The 21,341-nt window shown below is 56.7% G+C and overlaps 3 protein-coding genes across 6 annotated transcripts in view; 2 read left to right on the forward strand and 1 right to left on the reverse strand.

Moving 5' to 3' along the window:
• Positions 1-384: 384 nt before the first annotated feature.
• On the reverse strand, positions 385-2,678 carry LOC135992073 (C-signal-like). 3 transcript variants are annotated; one of them, XM_065641015.1, is made up of 6 exons: positions 2,532-2,678; positions 2,137-2,188; positions 1,715-1,902; positions 1,280-1,438; positions 827-929; positions 385-553 (listed from the first exon to the last, which is right to left on the reverse strand). In XM_065641015.1, exons 1-6 carry the CDS (start codon positions 2,676-2,678, stop codon positions 423-425), a joined length of 780 nt encoding a protein of 259 aa, XP_065497087.1. In that variant the 3' UTR covers positions 385-422. The 3 variants fall into 3 exon arrangements, with proteins under 3 accessions (XP_065497087.1, XP_065497085.1, XP_065497086.1); XM_065641013.1 differs by having other exon boundaries at positions 385-527; positions 810-929; XM_065641014.1 differs by having other exon boundaries at positions 385-527; positions 795-929.
• Positions 2,679-6,394: 3,716 nt separating this feature from the next.
• Positions 6,395-12,234, forward strand: LOC135992085 (C-signal-like). Its single transcript, XM_065641043.1, has 6 exons — positions 6,395-6,560; positions 8,679-8,730; positions 9,598-9,788; positions 10,635-10,793; positions 11,092-11,202; positions 11,927-12,234. The coding sequence occupies exons 1-6, from the start codon at positions 6,414-6,416 to the stop codon at positions 12,038-12,040; spliced, it is 774 nt and encodes a 257-aa protein (XP_065497115.1). The 5' UTR covers positions 6,395-6,413; the 3' UTR covers positions 12,041-12,234.
• Positions 12,235-14,310: 2,076 nt separating this feature from the next.
• Positions 14,311-21,341, forward strand: part of RIPOR1 (RHO family interacting cell polarization regulator 1) — a 32,745-nt gene continuing 25,714 nt past the window's right edge. The window contains exons 1-2 of one of the 2 annotated variants that reach the window (XM_065641031.1): positions 14,311-14,513; positions 15,297-15,528. The gene's annotated coding sequence lies outside the window, so the exon portion shown is untranslated. Of the gene's footprint in view, positions 14,514-15,296; positions 15,529-15,666; positions 15,736-21,341 lie in introns of those variants that run through there. The other variant, XM_065641034.1, reaches the window with a different exon arrangement.

A 21,341-nucleotide genomic window follows, 5' to 3' on the forward strand; every position in this document is an offset into this window, starting at 1 on the left:
CAGGAGATTCCCAGAGGGCATCGGTGATAACTTCGTGACATAGGTCATACTTATAAACAAGGAAGGGTTCACTGGGAGGGGTGACTGATGCATCAGAAGGTTGTGCTGGCATTCAGAGGGAGAGCTGTGGGATGAGCCCCTCTGTGTCTGGGGAAAAAGCCCTTCCAGGATGATGGCCAGGTCCCCAGTCAGAGGAAATCAGACATTCAGACATACTTAGCTGAATTCTATTGAGAAACAACTCTGAGAAGTTGTCTCAGAGCATTAGTGAAGACTCCCACAATGATAGTTGAAAGGGAGACCAAGAGGAAGGCTCAAACAGAGCTACTCATTGTTTACTGATACAAATTTATTTATTAAGACACAGGCATAACTTGGTGCAGCAGCAAAGGGATCTTCTGTCAGGACCTCGGGCTGACATCTCACCAGGGCACAACCTTCCCCTCCCAGCTCAAGAAGGTCCCGGTGTCCTTCTCAGAGAGGGAGGAGAGCACCTTCAGCATCCCTTGCACGCTCTCCTCCACCGTCTGCAGGGGCAGAAGGAGAAACACAGCTGTGTGTCAAAGGCCTGGCTGAGGTCTGCCCTGGAGCAGATCGTTGCTCAGGGCCTGGGGCTCTCTGGAGTGAGCGAGGAGAGGCCGGCACAGGGCAAGAAGAACTCCCCATTGCTCATCCCCTTCCCTCAAGTGCCTCCAGCTCAGAGCATCTGCCAAATTGCTCTCCCGGTGCCCAGCATGTCCAGGACTGCTCAGTCCTCTGCATTCCCAAATAAAGAAGTTCTTACAGAACTCAACCAAAAGCTTTCTTACTATTTGTGATCTTGGGCCCCCCATGTCCGTTTTCACCCAGCCAGGGTGGAGAGCGATGCAGAGGACGCCGTGTTCCCGGTACCCCAGGGACTGGCACTTGGTCAGCATGTTCAGAGCAGCCTGTGGGGAGACAGGGCAGGGATGGTGATGGGAGGGGAAGGGTGGCTGCAAGAGGCATGAGCAGACCCCGCAGCTGGGGCAGGGCAGGGCAGGGCAGGTGGAGCCAGCTCCCTGGGGCACACGATGCTGCTGCACTGAACCCATGTGGATGACCAGCCCAGGTGAGGTCCCTCTGAGGTGGGACCTGGGTCCAGACATGGGAATGTGCCATCAGAGGGACCCAATGACTGATGGGAGCTCAGGAGCTCAGTCACAGTGCAGAGAGGTGCAGGGACTGAGGGGAGGTTGGAAGGCATGCAAGATCAGAAAGGAAAATACCTGGGCTCACGCCCAGTGCAGCGCAGCTGTACCTTGCTGCAGCGATAAGAGACAACTTGTCCCTGATCCCATACATAGACTTCCTCAATGGAGCCCCCAGAGCTGGACATGTTGACGATGGCCGCCTTGCTGCAGCTCAGCTCTGAGCCCGGGCTCCCCTGGGCAGCCTTCTTCAGCAAGGGCAGGAACGCCTGAGAGGAGAGAAGGAGATGAAATAGGGTTGTGCACAGAGGTAGCACAGAGGAGGGGACCAGCTCCTTCCACTGTGGCAACATCAGCGCCAGCACTGGAGCATCCTCCCTCCCGTTCCCTCTGCCCCAGCCCACCAGGCTCCAGCTCCTGAGCTCCAGCCTGCGGCTCCATGAGTTCCATTGACCAAGATCCCATCAGCACAGGAGCAGCGGCAGGACCGCCTCCCACCAGCCCTTTGTCCCCAGAGCACAGCCCAGTTCGGGTGAGGGTCTCACCTGGCCCAGCAGCAGGGGCCCAGCTGTGTTGGTGGTGTAAACCTGGATCATGTTCTCCAGCGTCTCACCATCAAGCGTGCTCATCTTGGCAATTGCAGCGTTGTTGATGAGGAGGTTCAGCCCCGAGCCCCCCAGCTGTTCCTCCACTCTGGCTGCAGCCGCCTTGATGCTGGTGGGGTCAGTGACATCTGCAGAGCCAACACAGGGGAGGTGGGTGCCCGTGTCCCCGTGCTGGCTTGGAGCCCCCCGTGTTCCCCAGGACAGCAGCACCCGGTGTCCCCCCCGGCCCGTGGGCACGGCTCCCTCCCGGTGCTGGGCTCCCAGGGTGTCGCAGCGCCCGGGCACTCGCCAGGGCTGTGGGAGCCGTGGTGCTGCGCAGAAAGGGGAACAGGGGCCAGAGACCCCCACCTCGGGGCACCTACCGAGCGGGGTGATCACCAGGTTGGGGTGCCTGGAGGCCAAATTCTGTAACTCCTGCAAGAGACATGACCATGTGGGTGCGGAGACGCAGGAGGGGCTGTGCAGAGGCTCAGCCTTTCCCAGGCAAACCCGTGTTGCTCCAGCTCGTCCCTGCACCGCCTGGTGCCCAGCACCCCGCTCTGGCTGCCCTGCTCCCATCAGATGGGGCTCCGTGCCTCCCGCACATGCCACGTGCCACTGTCCCCTCCGCACATCCCACGCACAGCTGGTCCCACAGCTGTCCCAGCCCAGCTGCAGCTCCAGCCCTTTGCAAACCCCCTCCCTGCTCAACCTGCTGCCCTGGCACCGAGCGCTCCCGTCTCCCAGCACAACCCACCCCCTCCCAGCCCAGCCCCACCTGTGCTCGCTGTCCTTTGGGGTCCCGACAAGCTGCAAAGACCCACTCAGGCGGGTTTGGCATCTGCAGGAACTGCCGGACAAGCCCCAGGCCGATTCCCCGGTTGGCCCCAGTCACCAGAACGGAGCGGACGCGAAGCTCTGCCATATCGCTTCTCTTCCCTCTGCTCCAGTTTGCATTGTTTGCTCAGCTCCCTAGTGCTTCTTTATAGCATGTTCTATGGCCACTCCACCCACTCAGGGTTTGCACAACCCCTTGGCTCCAGGTTCATCATCTCCAGCTCTTCCGACTCTCCAGGACACAGTTCCTGGCTGACAACCAGCACTCATTACCAAAGTGCAAAAATCATGCAGCTTTATCAGGCAAACTCGGCTGAGCACGGGAAACCTGGCCCCGTAATCCAGGCACTATGAGCCAGCTGGGCCAGGTGAGGCTGTGGTGGGTGAGGAAGGAGGGAGCAGCACATGGGAGGGATGCAGGATGCCCCAGGGCTCAGGTGGGCTTTACAGCTTCACAAGCATCCTGTGGGCTGTTGGGCTTTCCACATTGTACCAGGTGGTGCCTCAGATGGCCTTGAGCAGACGTTCTCTGCCTTCCTCTTGCCTCTTCCAAGCCAATGCCCATTCACTGATTGTCCCATGAAAGACTCATGGAAGAGATCAAACCCAGTGTGGTCTCCTGGCAGAAGGAAATGGACCTGCCTGGCCTGCACATCACATTTCTGCTGCTTAGGCACTCCATCCCTTTGGGTGCAATCCTAAGTTGAGCGGTCCCTCTTCTCAGAAGGCACAGACAGCTCAGGTGCCCAGGATGTTCTCCTGCAAAGAGAAATGCCTTGGTCAAAGCCCCATTGTCTACATCCCCCACAGCCATGGGGCACGGACAGTTCTGCACCAGCGCCAGTGAAGCCCAGTGCTGCCCAGTACCTCAAGTGACATCACAGATTTGCAGGCTGGGGACAGGTACATGTGCACATCGTGTGTTCCTGCTCCAGCGCAAGTGCAGACATATCCCCAGAAACCTCCTGGCAACCCTTATGACACAAATCACAGTGGAAAACTTCTCCAATTCATTATTGCTAGCCTCCCAAGAGACAAATTCACAGTTTCTGCTGTGGTGGTGTTGAAATATCATCCTCACATACCTGCTTGAGAGAGAACTGAATTTTGCACATCCCATCACAGCACCTCAGCATGAGATACTAAATCCATAGCAACGCTCCTATTTGTGGACCCACCGTTCTTCCTGTACCAGCATCCCACGACCTGTTCTTGCTTCGATGGCCACCTAGTGCTGTGCTGTCCAGCTTCTTGGTGGAATATTCCTCTGTGGGAACACGGCCGCAGCAGTTGGTCCTGCCCTCCTGTGCATCTGCAGCGTGTGTGTGGGAGCTGATCACAGATCTTCCCTCTTCCTCGACTCTGACAAGTCTCAGCCTCTCCTTAAGCTCTATGCATTTCATTTTTTTTTCCCATTTTCTTTCCTGAGGCCAATCAGGCCTCCTTCTGCTTTTCTGATTCTCCACATTGGGTCGAGAGGTTTCTTTTGCCTTGTGAATTCCCCCCACTTATCAATAGTACAAAGCTCTGGCCATTCCAGCTGTCCACCTCAGACCCATCTCTGCCTGAGAACCCTGACAATTCTCCCCACCTCAGCACACCTCCCAGATTGCAGGACTGGTTTTCAGGCTCTGATGGATCAATTCAATAACCTTTTCCATACTTTTACATTTTATGACCACAACTATAGTTGCCAGTATCTGCCGTTTGCACAAGACCTCTGCTCCTCCGGATTTCCACAGTTTTCTTCTAGGTGGAGGACGAGGCCATCACCCACAGTCTGTTAGAAACCTTTGCGCTGCCTCAGAACCAGGCAGCATCAGAAACATTAACCCTTTAGATCTCTTATTTTTGCTGTGTCACCGCAGTTTTGTAGCCTTCCGCTGTTCCAGAGCTGTATCTTTAACAGGTTGACTTTGCTCTGGGGCCGCGTGCTGCATTGTTGATCATTAGAGTTTAAACAAGCACTGCTTCTCCAGGAGTCAGAGTCCAACCTGGCACCAAGACAGGGAGGAGAAATGGTCCAAACTTTAAGATGAGCATTAAGGTCCTTCTGTTCACCCCTCTCCCATAACTCCTCAGACAGCTGTATTTCACATATGGATGTTTTCCATCCCACCACACTAGGAAGGCTCAGAGCCAGTTTTCCAAGATGCTGTCACATCTCCTCTGCTCTCCTTTGCCGAACGCTCAGGTGTGCTCGCATTCACCTGGATGTTTGCACAAAGGGCAATGACAGAAACATTGAGAAATCTGCTTTTCTTTGCCAGCTAGGGAAATGGGCACATGGCACAATTATCTTTAATACATTTAACCTACTATGTAAGGAAGAATAAAGTTGCTGCTACTTATCAAGCCTATTTGTTCCACGATGTATTCAGGGCTGGTTTGGGCCATGTCATCACATATTAGTCACTTGATGAAGAATAAATAGTGATGAATGAACTGCTAATTGAGGGGTTGGGTGAGATTTACCCAGCCCTGTAACTGTGTTATGAAGCTGGGCAGGTCATGTCCACCCTCCCTGACTCTTTTTCTTTTAGGCTGGGGAGGACTAGTGAAACCCCATTGTGATGGGATGGTGCAGGGACTAAGGGTGAGAGCCTGAGCTCAAACACAGCTTTCTTAAAACCGAAATATATGACCCTTCTCCTAAAACTCGCTGCTCAGTGCTGACATCTCAGCCTCTCCATTGGTAGGACCCAGACATTTGACTGACGCTCTAAGAAACACAACAACGTAAGATACAGGAGAAATCCTTAAGCCTGCACTGGGACTTGTTCCTCTGTAAGGATCATCTCAGCTTCATGTACTGCTTCTAAGGGATGCAGGAGGATGGGATGTTATTGTGAGGATCAAGTGGACCACACCAGGACTGGTGCATGGAGAGGTGGCTCTCACAGCGGGCAGTGAGGAGTCTGTAGAGACAGCAAAGCTGTACCCACAGGACACCAGAGCTCACCAAGGTCAGATAGGGACTAAGGGCAGCAAGCAGGTGGAACATGTTTGTATTTACACATTCAAGAGCTCCAAAATTCAGTAATATCAGATTCAAGCTTTACCAGTCAGTAGGAAGTTACCAAGGCATGTAAAGAAGCTAAAGCACTTGGGTAAGCTTTGTGTTTGCTTTGGTTTGTTTTGTTTTGTTCTTAAATTGTTTGCATTTCTCTTTATTACCTTCTGGAAGCCTCACAACATTTAACTAACAAGGGTTGATAATCCCTTATTTTGCGGATGACTGAAGCACAAAAGTGAATCAAGCAAGGTCCACCACGCGAAGTATCCGATAGCAGACACTTAGAACCTGTCTTTTTTCACGGTTCACATTTATATTCGCATTTATATTCTGAACAGCCAAAGCAGGTGCATTACTGGGCAGGCAATAAAGAGCAGCTGGGAAGGATTTGGTACCTCCCTGATAAATTGGGTTGATGGGGGTGTTCAGTTTTGAGATTCCTTTCTTTCCTTCTCCCTATCTAGGGGAAAAAATGCATTGCTGTGCTGAAGATACCAGCCCAGAAACACCGTAAGCTTTCTCCCCCGTACCCCAGCCTTGGGAAGGGGTGGGAGGCCCCTGCGCACCGCCCAGCATCCCTCCCGGAGCCGCCGCTCCTTCCCGCGGGGATCCCGGGGCAGACGGGGCCGCGGGATGGGGGTGCGTTTGGTGCGTTGGTACTGCACATGAGCTGCGAAGGATAAAATACGCACGCACACACACACACATACACACGGCCGTGTGGGTGGCTGGGGAAGCCCTTCCCGGGCAGCCCGGGGCCGGGGAGGCGGTACCGGGCCGGTTCCGCCCCGCTGGGGGCGGGCGGCGATGGCGGCCGCGGGGGCGCGCACGGTGCTGCTGACCGGCTGCAACCGCGGCATCGGGCTGGAGCTGGTGAAACAGCTGCTGGCGACCCCGCGACCACCCGCCTGGATCTTTGCGACATGCCGGGACCCCGAGGGGCCGCGGGCCCAGGTGAGAGCGGGGCGGGCAGGTGCCATTGGTTAGACGCTCGGATAGCTTCACCAACGTGAAGACAAGCATTGTGGTCGCAGGGGACGGCGTGCTTGCGCCGGCGTGAAAGTCCGCTGAAGGTCTGATGTGCAGTGGGTGCAGAATAAGCTGTGTCCCCCTCAGCCCAACCGCGCTGCTGGGAGATTTGAGGCTGCCTTGGCCATGTCCCAGCTGCGCCCCCCCGCCAAAGCTTTGCCCGTGGGTAGTGGGCACGATGCCAGCTCGCACAAAGTTTGGTCTGAGCGGGGTTGGACTTGGCACTTGGGACTGGCTGAGCTGGGGGTATTTGCAGCAATGCTGCTCTGGGCGGTTCTGTGATGTGTTACTGGTGTCCGTAAAATCTGGGAGTTCGTTAACTAGCGGAGCCTGAAAGCTGCTGTGGGATCCTCCTTCCCCGCTTTCCACTGCACTGAAATGTGACCTTCACGTGTTGCTTCAGCAGGAAATCCCAGGAGCAAAGCATGGCCATGCTTCCAGCTTTCCTTAGGCCCAGCTTTGGTTTTCCTCTGCTTAGTCGACCCACTGCAATACCAGCGTGGAGACATTTGCTCTCTGACAGATCTTACCTCCAGCTGATTTGTTTGCTGCATCTTCTCGCAGCTTGGCTGTGTGCAGGGTTCACGCCTTAGGAAGTCCTCGAGATGGTTGTTGTGTGGTCACTGCCAGCGTTGTTCTGGCTCAGGGGTAATCCCAGCATGGTGAGAATCCACCCTGCCACCAGCCCAGGGCTGCCCAAGCTGGTGAGACAAAACTGTCTCGGGTCTCTTCATTTTGCCCTGTTCTTCCCCCCACAGCTTGCTGGTATCTGGCAATGATGAGACCAGAGGACTTTTTGCAGGGCTGCACTGGAACCACTTTCCCCCAGGTGATCCATGCACATCGCTCTCAACCATGGGATGCTTCTCTGAGCCTTGTCCAGCCATAGTAGGACAAGGGCAGCATCTTCACGGTGTTGCTGCTGAAGTCCATGACCACAGGAGACTGTGGACAGAGTGACTCTCCAGCAGGCTGGTGCCACTGCAGGAGCCACATCACTGCTTCTGCCCCTTTGTGCTTGGGTCGCGTGTTGGAGGGCGTGAGGCTGGACTTTATACTTGGTGCAAGGCCATAGAGACTAGCAGCTGGGCAAAACAGGGGAGGAGAAATGCCTGTTGGCAATCACAAACCATTTAGATGGATTTTTCCATAATTTCCTGAGCCCAGGGGGAATGTGGGAACATGGGGCATGGTAGGGAAGCTCAGAGGTGACTGAAGGTGGACCACAGCCAGCACCAGCAGCTCTCCTGCTCCACGTCGGTAGGACAAGTCCTAGGGGAAGTGTCCCTTCACAAGAAGCCACTGATTTGTGTTTCCCCTGTAGCATTCTCTGTGGGATTGTTTGTAAGAGGTTTTTAGTTCTAAAAGTAATAGTTTTGGACACATTGAATATGGTGTTTTCATTTCTGTCATCTGAAACCTGCTATAGGTGAAGAAAGCTCAGAGCAAAGAGCTGCCAGGAACCGTAAAGCGGAAAGTTTCGGCTTTTATCCCTTTTGGATTCTGAATCCTCTGCGTTTGGTGAAAATAATAAATAAAAAAAGTGCAAAGTGCTTAACTTTGTTTGAGTAGGTGAGACGTAGCATCCAGAGCAGAGTAAGTGCTGGGATTGGGCTGTTTGGATCCAGGTGTGACTTCCCTAAACATCAAGCCTGATGTTGGTGCTCACAGCCGTTCCTCCTCTATCTCACTTCCAGCAGCCTCTGGGAGACATTCTGGCCGTATCTCCCGCCAGTTTACACCGTTTCGCCAGGTCCTTAATGGTTTGCTTTGGCTCTGCCTGGGTTGTGTGCACAGACCCTTTGGGAGAGTGGCCATAGTATCCTGGAGCTGTGGCCGTGTCGCACTCTGAGCAGATGCCCGTTGCTTTGTGGAGCCTAGAAGAGGCCTGAGAACCTCAGCAGGTCCCCAGTCCAGGCATTCACAGGCTCTGAGTAACATCTAGAAGATATTTCCCCTAGGGTGGATCATTGCTGGTGCCCCAGGATGATACTTGGCATCTCTTCTGCCTCGTGCTCACTGTTTCCTTTTCTCTTTTTGTAGGAGCTGAGAGATCTGGCATCCAAACACTCAAACCTGGTTCTCGTGAAGCTGGGTAGGTGTGCTCTGCCTCTGAGCTGGTGAATTCGTGGCTGCTGGCCACGCTTGCCCCATTTCTTCTTCCTTCCCTCCCTGCCTCCAGGCTCTACATGGGGATCCAGTTTACAGACCTGCTTCAGGTCCTGCTGCCAAAAGCCCAGCTTCTCCAGACCAGTCTCAGCCCCAGTACCCCATTCCCTGGAGCCTTCTTGCCCTGTGGCCACAGGACCAGGAGGTTCTTGAGACCCATCCTGTGTGGCCTCCAGTTCCCCCAGGCAAGTGACCACGTCCTTGCTCTGCCACGCAGCCGAGCTGCCTTGATCTCAAATGCCAGGCAAGGCTGGGAGGGCTCCAGGAGGAAGGCAGCTCCTGTGGAAATGCTTGTACGAGTGACCAGAGCCTGGGCAGGAGCCGTAGGACCTTGCAGAGCCATCCCACAGCAGGTCCCAGCACAGCCCCCGTGGGGACTGTGCCCCTCCTGCCACGACTGCTGTGGGTTCTCCAGAGTTTGCTCAGGCCTGGACTTTATCCACTGACAGGACGCTGTGCCTGCTGGTGCCTGACGCAGCTTGGGAGTGACAGCAGCGTTTTGGCACCGCAGGGCTGTCCCCAGGGTGGCTTTGCCCACTGAGCTGCCCCAGAGCAGGGTCCTTCAGCTGCTGGTGGAGGGGGACTCTGTGCATGGTGGAGGAGGCGATTTTGGGCAGAGTTGGGGCTCGCGGGTGCCGGGGTGCTCAGAGGTGGTTGCACAGCGCCATCTGGTGCGCACACTGGAAGGCCATGTGAGGTGCATCACTGTTCCTCATCATCTTAACCCCCCCTCTTCTCCCAGGCCCCCCGTGTGGACCCCGTGCCTCTCAAACCCTCTTCTCTTCCACCGCAGATATTGCGAACCCCTCAGCTATTACTGATGCAGCGAAGATCGTGGAGGGGAAGCTGAACGGCTTGGGCTTGAACCTGCTCATCAACAATGCCGCCATCTACACCCCCACGGCGTCGCTGGCGACAGCAGACGCTGAAGATATGATGAGGGTGTACAAGACCAACACAGTGGGGCCAATGCTGATGGCCCAGGTATGGATGAAGCTCTGGGGATGGAGCTCACCATGGAGGGGGAATTTAGCCCAGTTTAAGGGTAGACTGGGCTGTCTGTGGTCACGATGGACACACCGCACCTTGTATCCTGTGTTCAGTTTTGGGTTCCTCACTACAAGAAAGACAGTGAGGCACTGGTGTAAGTTCAGAGAAGGGCAACAAAGATGGTGAAGGGTCTGGAGCACAAGTCTGATGAGGAATAGCTGAGGGAACTGGGGGGGTTCAACCTGGAGAAAAGGAGGCTCAGGGGAGACCTTCTCGCTCTCTACAACTATCTGAAAGGAGGTTGTAGCATGGAGGGTGCTGGTTTGTTCTCCCAAGTAATAAGAGATAGGACAAGAGGAAATGGCCTCAACTTGTGTGTGAGGTTCAGATTGGATAGTAGGGAAAATTTCTTCCCGGAAAGGGTTGTCAGGCATTGGAACAAGCTGCCCGGGGCAGTGGTGGAGTCACCATCCGTGGAGGGGTTTAAAAGACGTGTAGATGAGGTTCTTAGGGACATGGTTTAGTGTTAGTGTTGGGTTAATGGTTGGACTTGATGGTCCTGAGGGTCTCTTCCAACCAAAATGGTTCTATGATTCTATCTCAGAGAGCTTTGCCAGGTTTCCTGGGGCAGTGCTGGGGCTGTGCCCAAGCGCCCTGTAGCCCCTCTGCACTGTGCTGGGCTAACTGGGAGCAGGCAGGGCCGCTGCAGCTAAACACCTGAGCTCTCTTGGCTTCCCACTGTTCCTCCTCATCCTCCCTGCTGTAGGCAGGCAGAGTTGCAGTTGTCCTAAGTGGGGCTGGCTGGAGGCACAGGCATCTCACAAGGATGCTTCTCCCCAGGCATTCCTGCCCCTGTTGAAGAAGGCTGCCAAGGACAGCACAGAAAAGGGACTGAGTTGCAGCAGGGCAGCCATCATCAACATCTCCAGCATCTTGGGGTCCATCCAGAAAACCCCTGAGTCCTTCTCCAAGCCGGTCATCTCCTACCGCTGCAGCAAGGTACAGAGGCTGGGCACCTGCCCACGCTCGTGATCTTGGTGGGAGCTGGAGCTGCCCCTTGCCAGGGCAGCACCTGGGATTGTGAGATGGAGGGACTTATCCCTGCTGATCACTGCCCGAGCTCCCTGGGCATCTCCATGCCCAGCTGGTGCCCACCTAGGAGACACAGGTACTGTCTCTTGAAGACCTGGCATTGCTATTTCTCCCTTGCCACGTGGCAGGGATGGGAAGGGGAGTCTGGTGCGTGGAGCTTTCTACTACCCATGGCTGATGCTTCCTTCCTTCCTTCCTTCCCCAGGCTGCACTCAACATGCTCACCCAGTGCCAGGCTCTGACCTACGGGGCAGCCGGAATCCTCTGTGTGGCACTTCACCCTGGCTGGGTGAAAACCGACATGGGCACCCAGGAGGTGGGTTTTGGCTGAGCGGGTCGAGGTGGGGAACCCACAGGTGGGACCTAAGCCTTCAAGACAAACTTGCAGTGGCGTGGGAGGTGTCTTGGGTGGCTGGGATGTCTCTCAGGAAGAGGGATCCGTGTGAGGATGAGTTGCCTCTCAGGCTGTGAGTTTACTGCATCTGTGCTGGGCCCCTGCAGAACATGTGGGTGCTGTCTGGGAAATAGAATCAGCACATGGCTGTGGTGAGCAGGAGGCCTGTTGAGGGGAATGAATGGCTTTAGGCATCCTGGAGATGTGTAGAGAACCTGAATCCAACAGAGCAGGGAGGAGAGGAGCAACACCATCCCATCCTGTGCTGCCTTCCTCGAAGAGCTGCAGGTCCATGAGATCTCACCTCATCCTGCAGAATCCCTGGTTTTGGGGTGGTCCCTGCAACCCTGGAGTTTTGAGAAGGCTGCACGTGGCATCCTGCTTTCATGAGGGATCTTTTATGTGCCCTATTGTTTTGAACCTGTAAGTGGCTTCCCAGCCCAAGCCACCTCCATCCAAACCATCAGTTAGCCTCTAGACACACAACCATCCCACATGCCAGACCCATTCCACCTTCCGTGGCTCTCTGCTTGGTCTGGGTGGAAGGAGCCCTGCTGCCAACATGCACAAGCTGAGTGGGTGCCAGTGGGGTGTGCGGGAATGCCGGTGGGGTCTCAGTCCTTCTCCTCACTTGTGCCCATTGCAGGCTGAGCTGACAGTGGACACGAGTGTGCGGGGGCTGCTGTCTGTACTGCCCATCCTCTCTGAGAAACACAGCGGGACCCTGCTCAACTGGAAAGGGAAAGCTATTCCTTGGTAACTGCTCTCTGTCCCTGCGAGGACCTTGCAGTGCCAGAGGGCTCACCAGGTGCCCCAAAACACTAGGATGCTCAGCACTCTGTGGTCTGCAAGGAACCTACTTGGGACTCCACTACTGGGTGTGCAGGGCAGCCTGTAATCCTTTCCTTCACCTTGCTAATAAATAAAGTCAATTAGTACCTGTGCCTTCTCCCAGCTGCAATGGCTGCACTGAGACTGTCTCTGGCCTGTCCTGGAGCTGGCTCCATGGCCATCTGGCTCCATGTTTCTCCTTTCTGCCCCATGCCATGTGCTGGATCCTGGGAGATGGGAGTGCCAGGGATCCTACCACCGCTTGCAGGCAGCTTGTAGCTCCCCACATTGCCAGCCCTGTGAGATGGATGCAGCTGCTGCCCTGGGAATATGAGGTGAAACAGGACTGCTGAAAGCTGGGATAAGCTCCATCAGCTTGGCTGGTGGTCTACAGTGCTGGTGACATGGGACAGTTGCCCATCTGCTGTGGCAGTGAGGTTTTGGCTGAGCTTGGGAGGCTGGCAAATCTGTGAGTGTCTCCAGCCCTCTGGGAAGCAGGGCATCACAGTGTGGGCAGGTCACCTGGGACGTGGGTGGCTTTGTGTGCCCTGGTTGTGTCAAAGGTGGTGGTAGGAGGAATGGGAAGTTCTGCAGGTGAGGTCCACTCCGGCATTAGTAAATGCCTAGGTGCTAGGGATGAGAAACCTCGAGGGGCTGCTGGACATTGAAGCACCATGAGCTTCAGCTAGTGGGAAGCCAAGTGCAGCAGCCTTCCCTTTGGGTGCTGGGGCAACAGGTTGATTGCTCTGCAGAGCCAAGTAGCAGCAGGTCAGTCGATCTCGTTTTTTGAGTCAGTATGTCCCACCTCGGACCTCTGCAATTTGGAATCACCATTGGTGAGGGCTTTGCCTTCACAAGTGAGGCCAGCTGCTCCCCAGTAGCCCATCCTGCCCCTCAAGACAAGGCTTATCCCAGGGACATGCTGGCACTGAGCTGCCAGGGACAGCGCTGGTCCTGGTAACTTGGTGGCCAGGGATGCCTGAGAACCTTAAGGTGCTCCAGGGCACGTGTTCCTCAAGAAGCCACAGTGAGAGGCCAGATGGGCAGGTCTCCCTGCTCCAGTGCTTGCCAAGTGGTGTCGGCTTTTCCTTTGCACAAATTCCCGGTGTTTGTGCTCATGCAGCTGATTATCTCCCTGTTTCCTTTCCTGCCTGATGTTTCCTGCCTCACTTACTCCCTTTTGCCGGCTTTGCCCTTTGTGTCAGGCTTATCTTCCAGCTCTGGCCAGTGTCAGATCTCAGTGTCCCCCCTTGCCCACCGTGATGGCAATCTACAGACCTGAGCACCCTGCCCTGGGTCCTTTCACTGGGCTGCAGCACAGGGAGATGTCAGCTCCACCTGGCAGCTCCCTGGGAGCATGGGCAAGCTGGGACAGAGCAAGGATAATTTAGGATACATCTGCTTTTTAGCAGCTGATCATCTCTATTCTGAAGCTGGGGGACAGGTACCAACTGGACCTTGGGGAGCTGCTGGGTCCAGTAGTGGGGAGCCTCTCAGGCACCCTTCACATAGGGGCTGCACAAGAACATGGGGACACATCTGGGGACTTCCAGGGAGCATGGGTGGGAAGGTTGTCACCCAGAGCAGCTCAGACTGCCTCCACCAGCCCCTGTGGGGCCACAGCAGTATGTGGGGGTAAACACAGAATCACAGAATAGTTTGTTTTGGAAGGGACCTTCAAAGCTCATCCAGTGCCACCCCTGCCATGAGCAGGGACATCTTCACCAGCTCAGGTTGCTCAGAGCCCCGTCCAGCCTGGCCTGGGATGTCTCCGGGGATGGGGCATCCACCACCTCTCTGGGCAACCTGGGCCAGTGTTTCACCACCCTCAGTGTATACCTTTGCTCTGAGGAGCTCAGCAGCTCTCCAGGCTCCAGGGATTGACTTCAGTGATGGGAAAGGCCCATATTTTCCAGGGTCTTTCACCAGCTGACACCTTTCAGACCAATAGCCACCAGCAAAGACTTGTTGCACCAGGAGCTGGTGTCAGACATGTCCATGGGTCCAGGCAGCAGTGGGGAGGACATGGGGAGTCCTGGCAGGACTTGCCAGGATCAGGCCAAGTGAGGGGCACCCCACTATGCTCAAGTGGGGCAAAGAGAGCCCCCGTGACAGGCTCCAGGGGTGGGGGGGCAGAAGAGGAGGCAGGGAACGGAAAAGGGCTGCTCCTGTGACACGGCTGCGGAGGTGGAGCAGGAGGCAGGTCACAAACAGCCAGCACACGAGGAAGCGCTGGGACACCAGCCAGCCTGGCCAGGGTGGCTGCAGCAGCTCCAGGTGCAGCAGGACCTTCACTGGCTGGGGAAGGACCAGGAGCAGAGGCAACCAGAACTGCAGGGACCTCATCAGGACCTGGAGATCCCCTCGGCAGGAGTCTCCTTCCAGCTCTTCATTCTGCCAAGGTGCGGGCACTGTCTATGGCATGGGGGGACAGGGAAGCAGGATGGTCACAGTGGGGGCATCTCCGTGCTGGGTGGCACTGCAGTCTTGTGGCTCAGAGCCCCGGGTGACCGTTGCCAGAGCCACCAGCGGTGGGGTAGACCGATGCTGGGAAGACTGGATCATCTGGGGACCTGCAGCTCTCTGGGGGGTGCAATTTTGGGATGGGCCCAGGGCCCAGGGCTGCCACTGAAGTACCGGGACCCCAGCCTGGGTGTATGAGAAATGTGGCTCAGGAGGAAGCGGGTCCTGACTCCCACAGCCCAAGAGCTGCCAAGGAAGCCAAGTGGGGCCAGCAGATAACGTGCTGAGGCTTCCTCCGGCACCACCGCAGCTGCAGGGCCAGGGTTGCTCCATCGCTATCTGGCCCTGCAGAGCCCCGTGCATCCCTTCTCCCTCTCACTGGGTTATTGTTAGTGGGGAGGAAGCAGCTCACCAAGTTCCACCTCAAGCTTTTAACCTGCTGCTGCCTGACCTGCTGCTCGCTGCTCCCGTTGGCCAGAGCCAGGTAGGCTCCGTGGCTGCCCTGGGAGGATGGTTTGGTTTGGCACCAGGAGCTTGTTGCAGGCTTTACCTCCTTGGGGACCAGCAGCATGCCCCGACAGGTCTCCCCCAAGCTATGTTGTCTCTTGCAGCCACCTTTGCAGAGGGTGGATGCTGCCATTGTCATCTCTCAGTGTGGAGAGAAGGTCCTGAAGGCTTCAGGTGCTGATGATTTCCTCCTTGCTCATTCTTCCTTCTTTTAGGTGGTTGGATCCTGCCTGGTGCTTCCTTGGGAAGCCTCCCTGGTCTGCTGTGTGGGCACCATGGAAGTGGAAGCTTTACCAGCTTGGCACAAATTCAACCCAAATACCTAATAAAAGGTTTGGAGGAAATCCATCCTGGGGAAGAAAATTGCAGCACTTCACTAGCTTCGTTTGATGAACTGAGGTTAAATCAAACCCCAGGGTCTCCAGAGGTGCTACCTGCTGCTCCCTGGTAAGTGGAAACCAGATGGATATCTCAGCAATGTTCTCCATATCATCTTCTTCTCATGCAACTGAACTCAGCCAAATTGTCCCCCACTTCTTGTGTGGCAGGGAGGGGACCTCAGTGTCCTGCCAGCACAGGCTGGGGCTGTGTCCTCCCAGCACTGGCCACCACGGGACGTCTTTCCCAAGCATCAGTGTCCATGCAGGAGCAGAGGTAGGTCACCCAGCTGCTGAGCCTGCCAGAGTGAATGCAGAGATGCTCCAGGCTCTCCTGCAAATACATCGCATGTGTTCATGTGCCCATTGCATGCCATGGTGCCGCATGTGCACCCTCAACATCAACCAGCGGTTTGCCTGGGCCAGCCTGCCCCATGCCCTGGGGACCTGACACAGCCAACATATGTGTATCTTCCAAAAAAACCCATCTGGGAGCTGTACAAGCCGTGCGGTCACCTGAACTCGGCTTAGGAGCGTGCACACGTGGGTTGCAGCGAGGTGCTCGCCCTCCCTCCCACAGCCAGAGCTTCTCCCCACGCACTTGTCCCCAGCGGTGCCCACAAAAGGGGTGACACTGCCAGAGCAGGTCTTTGGCTGTGGGACCTGGTCCCACTTCGAAGGGTCCTGATGGGGGGTTTGGTGCAGGTCAGCCTTTCCCTGTCTGTCCCCTGGCACCGGCTGGGCCTGAATTTCCAGCTGTTGCGGAACAAGTTCCTGGGAGGCTGCACCTGCAGCTGGCATGGCACCAAGCTGCTGCCATGTCTGTCCGGTGTCGTGGTGACACAGGGGGCTGCGGGGATGGGGTTAAGCTGCCCAGGGCATGCCCGGGGCTGGGGCAGCCTTCCTGCTGCTCTCCTGTGGGACAGGGCTTGCTAGAGGGGTTGTCCCCTCCATCCCCTGCACGTCAGCACCCAAATGCATCTGTGCAAAGTGAGAGGCACAGGGACTTCAGGGATGTCCCTGGAGACCAGCAGGTACCATCCCATCCTCTCCAGCCACCTAATTTGTGTCCCAGCCTTTGCCAGGAATGCAGAGCAGCATGGCCAGGATGCCTACTCAGGGGCCAGCCCAGCTCCCCTGGAGCATCCTTCCCCCCTTGTTTGCTCTAGGGAGAGGACTTGAGCTCCAGTGATGGCAAGAACAAGGATCCAAGCTCATTTTGATGAGCTCTCTCCCCTGTGTCCCTCTCCTCGGAGCCAGGGAAGTGACGCTGGGGAGGAACTTGGCTCCTCTTGTTTGTTATTACAGGATAAAGTTACCCTTTAAAGCAGAGCCAGTGCTGTCAGGGCTGCATACCATCCCGGAACATCGCTCCTTCCCAACGGCTCCAACACACTTCTTGTTATTGTGCTCGTGTGGAGCCAGCCCGCTCCCAGCCCTGGGCACAGCGAGGGGGATGCAGGTGTGGGGGACCCGAAATGGAGCCTCAAGGCTCTTTTCCCACTCTGGGAAAGCTGGAAGCAAAGGGAAAAGGTCTCTCTCTGGAAAGGGAGAGCTCTCCTGAACCTGGGATATGTGGGGAAGCAGGAGCAGAAAGCAGGGGCTGGGGGACCTGGATGAGGCTGGGGGTGTCTGGTGTCCCCCCAGAGAAGGGCCAGGGATGCTGCCCTCACTGCAGCTCAGCTGGGGACCCTCTTTAGGGGACAGACCACTGTTTACACTGGGGAAACTGCACCAGGCAGGGCAGTGGCATGGGGCTGGCGCCCATCTTGCCACCCCACAAGTCCAGTGCTGGCTTGGTCAGCAGCACGAGCTCTTGGGGTGGCACAGAAAGAGGGCTGGCTTCCCCTTTGAGCCCAACCTCTGTCCCCAATGGTCCCAAATCCAGGAGACCTCCCTCTCCTGTGAGCTGGCACCCCAGGAGCCACCCCAGCACCCCAAGACTTTGCAGACATAGGCATTCCTCAGCAGCACCCTGGCCATCCCACCCACGCTAGACCGTCTGGAAGGGGCTGGGGGCTTGTGGAGCTTGACCCCCGCACACACGCTGAGCTGTGACGTGCTTGTGGGGTGGAGGGGAAGGAAGCCGGCCCGGTGGAGCCGAGCCAGGGAAAAGCTTCCTGGCAGCCAGCTCCAGCCCCCAGTGCCGGCCGTGCTGCTGCAGATGGCTGGGAGCGGGATGGAGAGCCAAGGGCTGTGCGAGCCCTTTCCAGCCCTGTGCCGGCAGGGAGGCAAACGCCAGCTGGTGACACAGCACTGGGGCTCTGACACTGCCGCCCCGGCAGGGTGTCGGAGGGAAGCCTGACTCATCCCCGGCAGGAGAATCTGAGACGTGCAGATGTAAACAGAGCTGGCCCCAACGCGCCAGGGCATGTGACAGAGACAGGAGAGACTGGCTGGAGCCACAGCCCGGGGCTGGTGGCATCAACACATGTGCTAGAGGCACGTGAAAGGGGCCTCGGCCTGCAGAGAGCCCACTGCCCTAAGGCTCGGGGGAGCATCACTTGGGTGGGAAGGAAGGGGCAGGATCCATGTTATCAGCATGTCCCCTCTCTCCCCCTCACAGCAGCTTTAGCAACTAGTTTTAACCCCGGTCTGGCTGTTTGGCTGCTGCTGCTTTTCTCCAGGGACACCCTTCTCATTGGGACCAATTTGAACTAGCAGCTCAGGACAGGCAGAAGAGGCATGAGATGAGGGCAAAGCTCCTGAGATGCCATCTCGTGGTGCCAGCTTCAGGAGCGGAGTGCAGCTCGTGGAGTCAGGAGGTTTCCCTGCATGTTCTCTTCCGCAGGGATGGAGTGAGCCAGGCTGGGGTGCATGGAGGTTCAGTGGGTGCCTGTTCCCATTCAGGGACCAGAAGTTGTTCAGAAACCTCCCAGTTGTCTGATGCACTTGCTAGCACGTGATTTCCCTTTGGGTTTATATGTGCCTTGCTGCAGGATCTGGGCTGGGAGAGCTACAGGCCAGCGGGGACAGGAGATGGTTACAGCCACTTCCTATCCTTGCTTACCCCGCGCAGCTGGTTTCATTTCCTTAATCCCCATCCCAGCATTTTCTTTGTTGCTTTCTTTGTTGTTTTCTTTGGAGAGATCATTTGCTGAAGGCTGGTGCTTGCTGCAGGCAGCGTTTTCATGCTCTGGGAGACCAATGTGGATGCCCACTGGCTGCTCCCCATGTGCTTCTGGGTGCAGCGGGTGCTGCTCACAGGGGGATGGGGACCCCACATCAGTCAGGGTAGGCGTGGGGTCCCCTGCGTTGCTCCGGGAAGATCGCATTGGCATGCGTTTGCAAACAGCCCTGCCAAAGCACCTCCTATTCCAAATTGCCTTTTCCTCTCGCATCCCCTGCGGCACCGGCGTGCTTGGCCTTGGCCAGCTTTGGGACAAGGTATTCCCGCAGCAGCCGACCCGCTGGGCTGAGCTTTACCGGGCGCAATGCCGAATCCCCAAGCCGCTGTTGTTGCACCGTGGTCTGGCTGTGTGTGTTGAGCTGGGCTGGTTGCTGGGCTTGTCCATGACCTCAGCTTTCCTGCTCTGTGTCAGATGGTCCCTGAGGGGGCTGCAGGAATCCTGTGAATCATGAATACTTTTGGAGTGATTCCTCTGGGGTGTGTGTGAGATGGTCCCTACCATGCTGAGACAGGGATGGCTGCCTGGTTGCAGGAGGCAATGTGGTCCCAGGGGATGGGCAGCCTCCTAAGCTGAGCCAGGGTAGGGGTTGGAGGTGCTGCTTGCCACCTTCCCAGGGTGGAGAAGGGAGTTAGGAGAAGGAACAGCTGAGTGGTGGCTAGGGAGCCTGGATTAGTCCATGGTGTCCTTCGGCAGCTCCCTGCCCTCCTTGGCCCGTGCTGGGGCTGAAGCTGATGCAGTTGCAATCTGCATGTTCTGGCTTTGGACTCAAGTGCCTGCTTGCCAGCCAGACAGTCTGGGCAAGCTAATCGGCACCCAGCACCAGCCAATGCCGAGCGGGTTTGTGACCACTCTGGGAATGTCCTCGCCTCTTCTCTTCTAGCCCTGAGGGCAGGCAAAGTGCTGGAACAGGCAGCTCTGCCCCATGGAGAGGGACAGGCTGGGTCAGGGCTGTGCCCCTGCCACTATGGCTGGCCCTGAGCGCTCCGGGGAATGGTTCCCAGCAGAGCTCATAGGACCTGCTGGCACAGCCTTTCCCCGCTGCCGGCCAGTTCCCCAGCATGGCTGGGGCCCCGGTGAGTCAGCTGGAGCGGCAGCTCACATCGCTCACGCTGCACCAGCTCTTCGCTTTTTCCCCGGTTGACTTCCCCAAAAAACGCGCAGCTGGAGGGATGAGGAGCCTGGTGCCGGGATGCTCAGCTCTGAGCCTGCAGCAGGTTCTGCTGAGCTGAGGCACCTCGGCTGCTCTTGGGGATGATGACCAGGCTCCAAGTGTGCCCAGCACGCGTGGCTGTCCCAGCACAAGGCTTGAAGCCCTGGCCCACATTTACTGCCTTGCTCCAACGCTGAGCAGGAATGCTGAGCATGCAGCAGTGGAGGGAGGCAGGCCTGGAGCCAAGAGCTGGCCTTCTGCCCTCCGGAGAGAGGGGAGAGAGGAAGACGTGGCTCCAGGCCCAGCCTGCAGTGAGAAGTGCAATTTGGGCAGAGACCTGCAGCGCAGGGGTCCGCTGATGGCTCAGAACTTTCTCTGCATCGCAGCAGGCAGATACAGGCAGCTGGCGCAGGCAGCTGCTGAAGCTGCCAGGGAGAGGGGAATGTATTGAGGGTGGTCCCAGGTCATCGGGCTCCAGCAAGGTGCGATCCTGTGCTGGAAGGTGCTGGGTGATGCCAGCCGGTGCTCAGACAGGGTGTCCTTGTGCCCGGGGACTCCCACCTGCACCAGCACCCGGGCACTGCCGGGAAGCCTCCTCCAGTGGCTGGGCGCCAGGAGTATCTGTATCTGTGCTGGGAAGGTTAACCCCTGCCTGCCGGTGGGCATCGTCCCTCCTTAAAACCAGGAGGGGACTTTGGGGAGCAGGCAGGGGGGTGCTATGCAGACTCGGATGCCAAGCTTGCCTTTGCTTTTTTTTGCAAAGCTGGTCTATGCTGAGCAAGCTCCCGATGACCTAGAATAGCCGGTGTGGTGTGCCAGCCCAAGCCTTGGCAGAGGGAGCTCAACATCTCCAGTCTGGCAGGGCAGGCAGGCGTGTGGCTGCGGGCAGGAGTGCTGCAGGCAGCACCGCTGGCCCTGGCCTTGCCGCGGGCCCATCTCCTGATGTCTGCAGAGGGATACAGCTGCTCCCCATCCCAGCAATGGTTGGGGATGGTGTTTTACCTTGCAATGGTGGTGCACAGGTAAGCAAAATGTGGTGGTGTGGGTCAGTCCATCTACAGGCACTCCAAATCTTTACCAAGACGGTGGTCAAACCTTGGAACAGACTTCATAGAGAGGTGGTCAATGCCTCAAGCCTGTCAGTGTTTAAGAGGCATTTGGATAATGCCCTTAGTAACATGCTTTAACTTTTGGTCAGACCTGAAGTGGTCAGGCAGTTGGATCAGTTGAGTGTTGTAGGTCCCTTCCAACTGAAAATTTATCCTATCCTATCCTATCCTATCCCATCCTATCCTATCCTATCCTATCCCATCCTATCCCATCCTACCCTACCCTATCCTACCATATCCTATCCTATCCCATTCCATTCCAAATGCTCAGTATCTGAAGACCCACCTTGCTGTGAGGGGGTGGGTAGGTGGTGACACCATCCACAGGGTGTGGGTGGGATCCAGCCCCCAACCTGATCCCCATGGGATGCTGGATCAAGCGATGACAGTGTAGCACGGTGGTGCTGAGCACACCAGGCGCGTGGTGGGCCATCCTGGTGGGACAGGGACCACGTGCCTCATGGTGCTGGGATCGGGGTTGACTGTTCAGCCA

This window comes from Caloenas nicobarica, chromosome 9, assembly GCF_036013445.1.
Source record: "Caloenas nicobarica isolate bCalNic1 chromosome 9, bCalNic1.hap1, whole genome shotgun sequence".
NCBI lineage: Eukaryota > Metazoa > Chordata > Aves > Columbiformes > Columbidae > Caloenas > Caloenas nicobarica.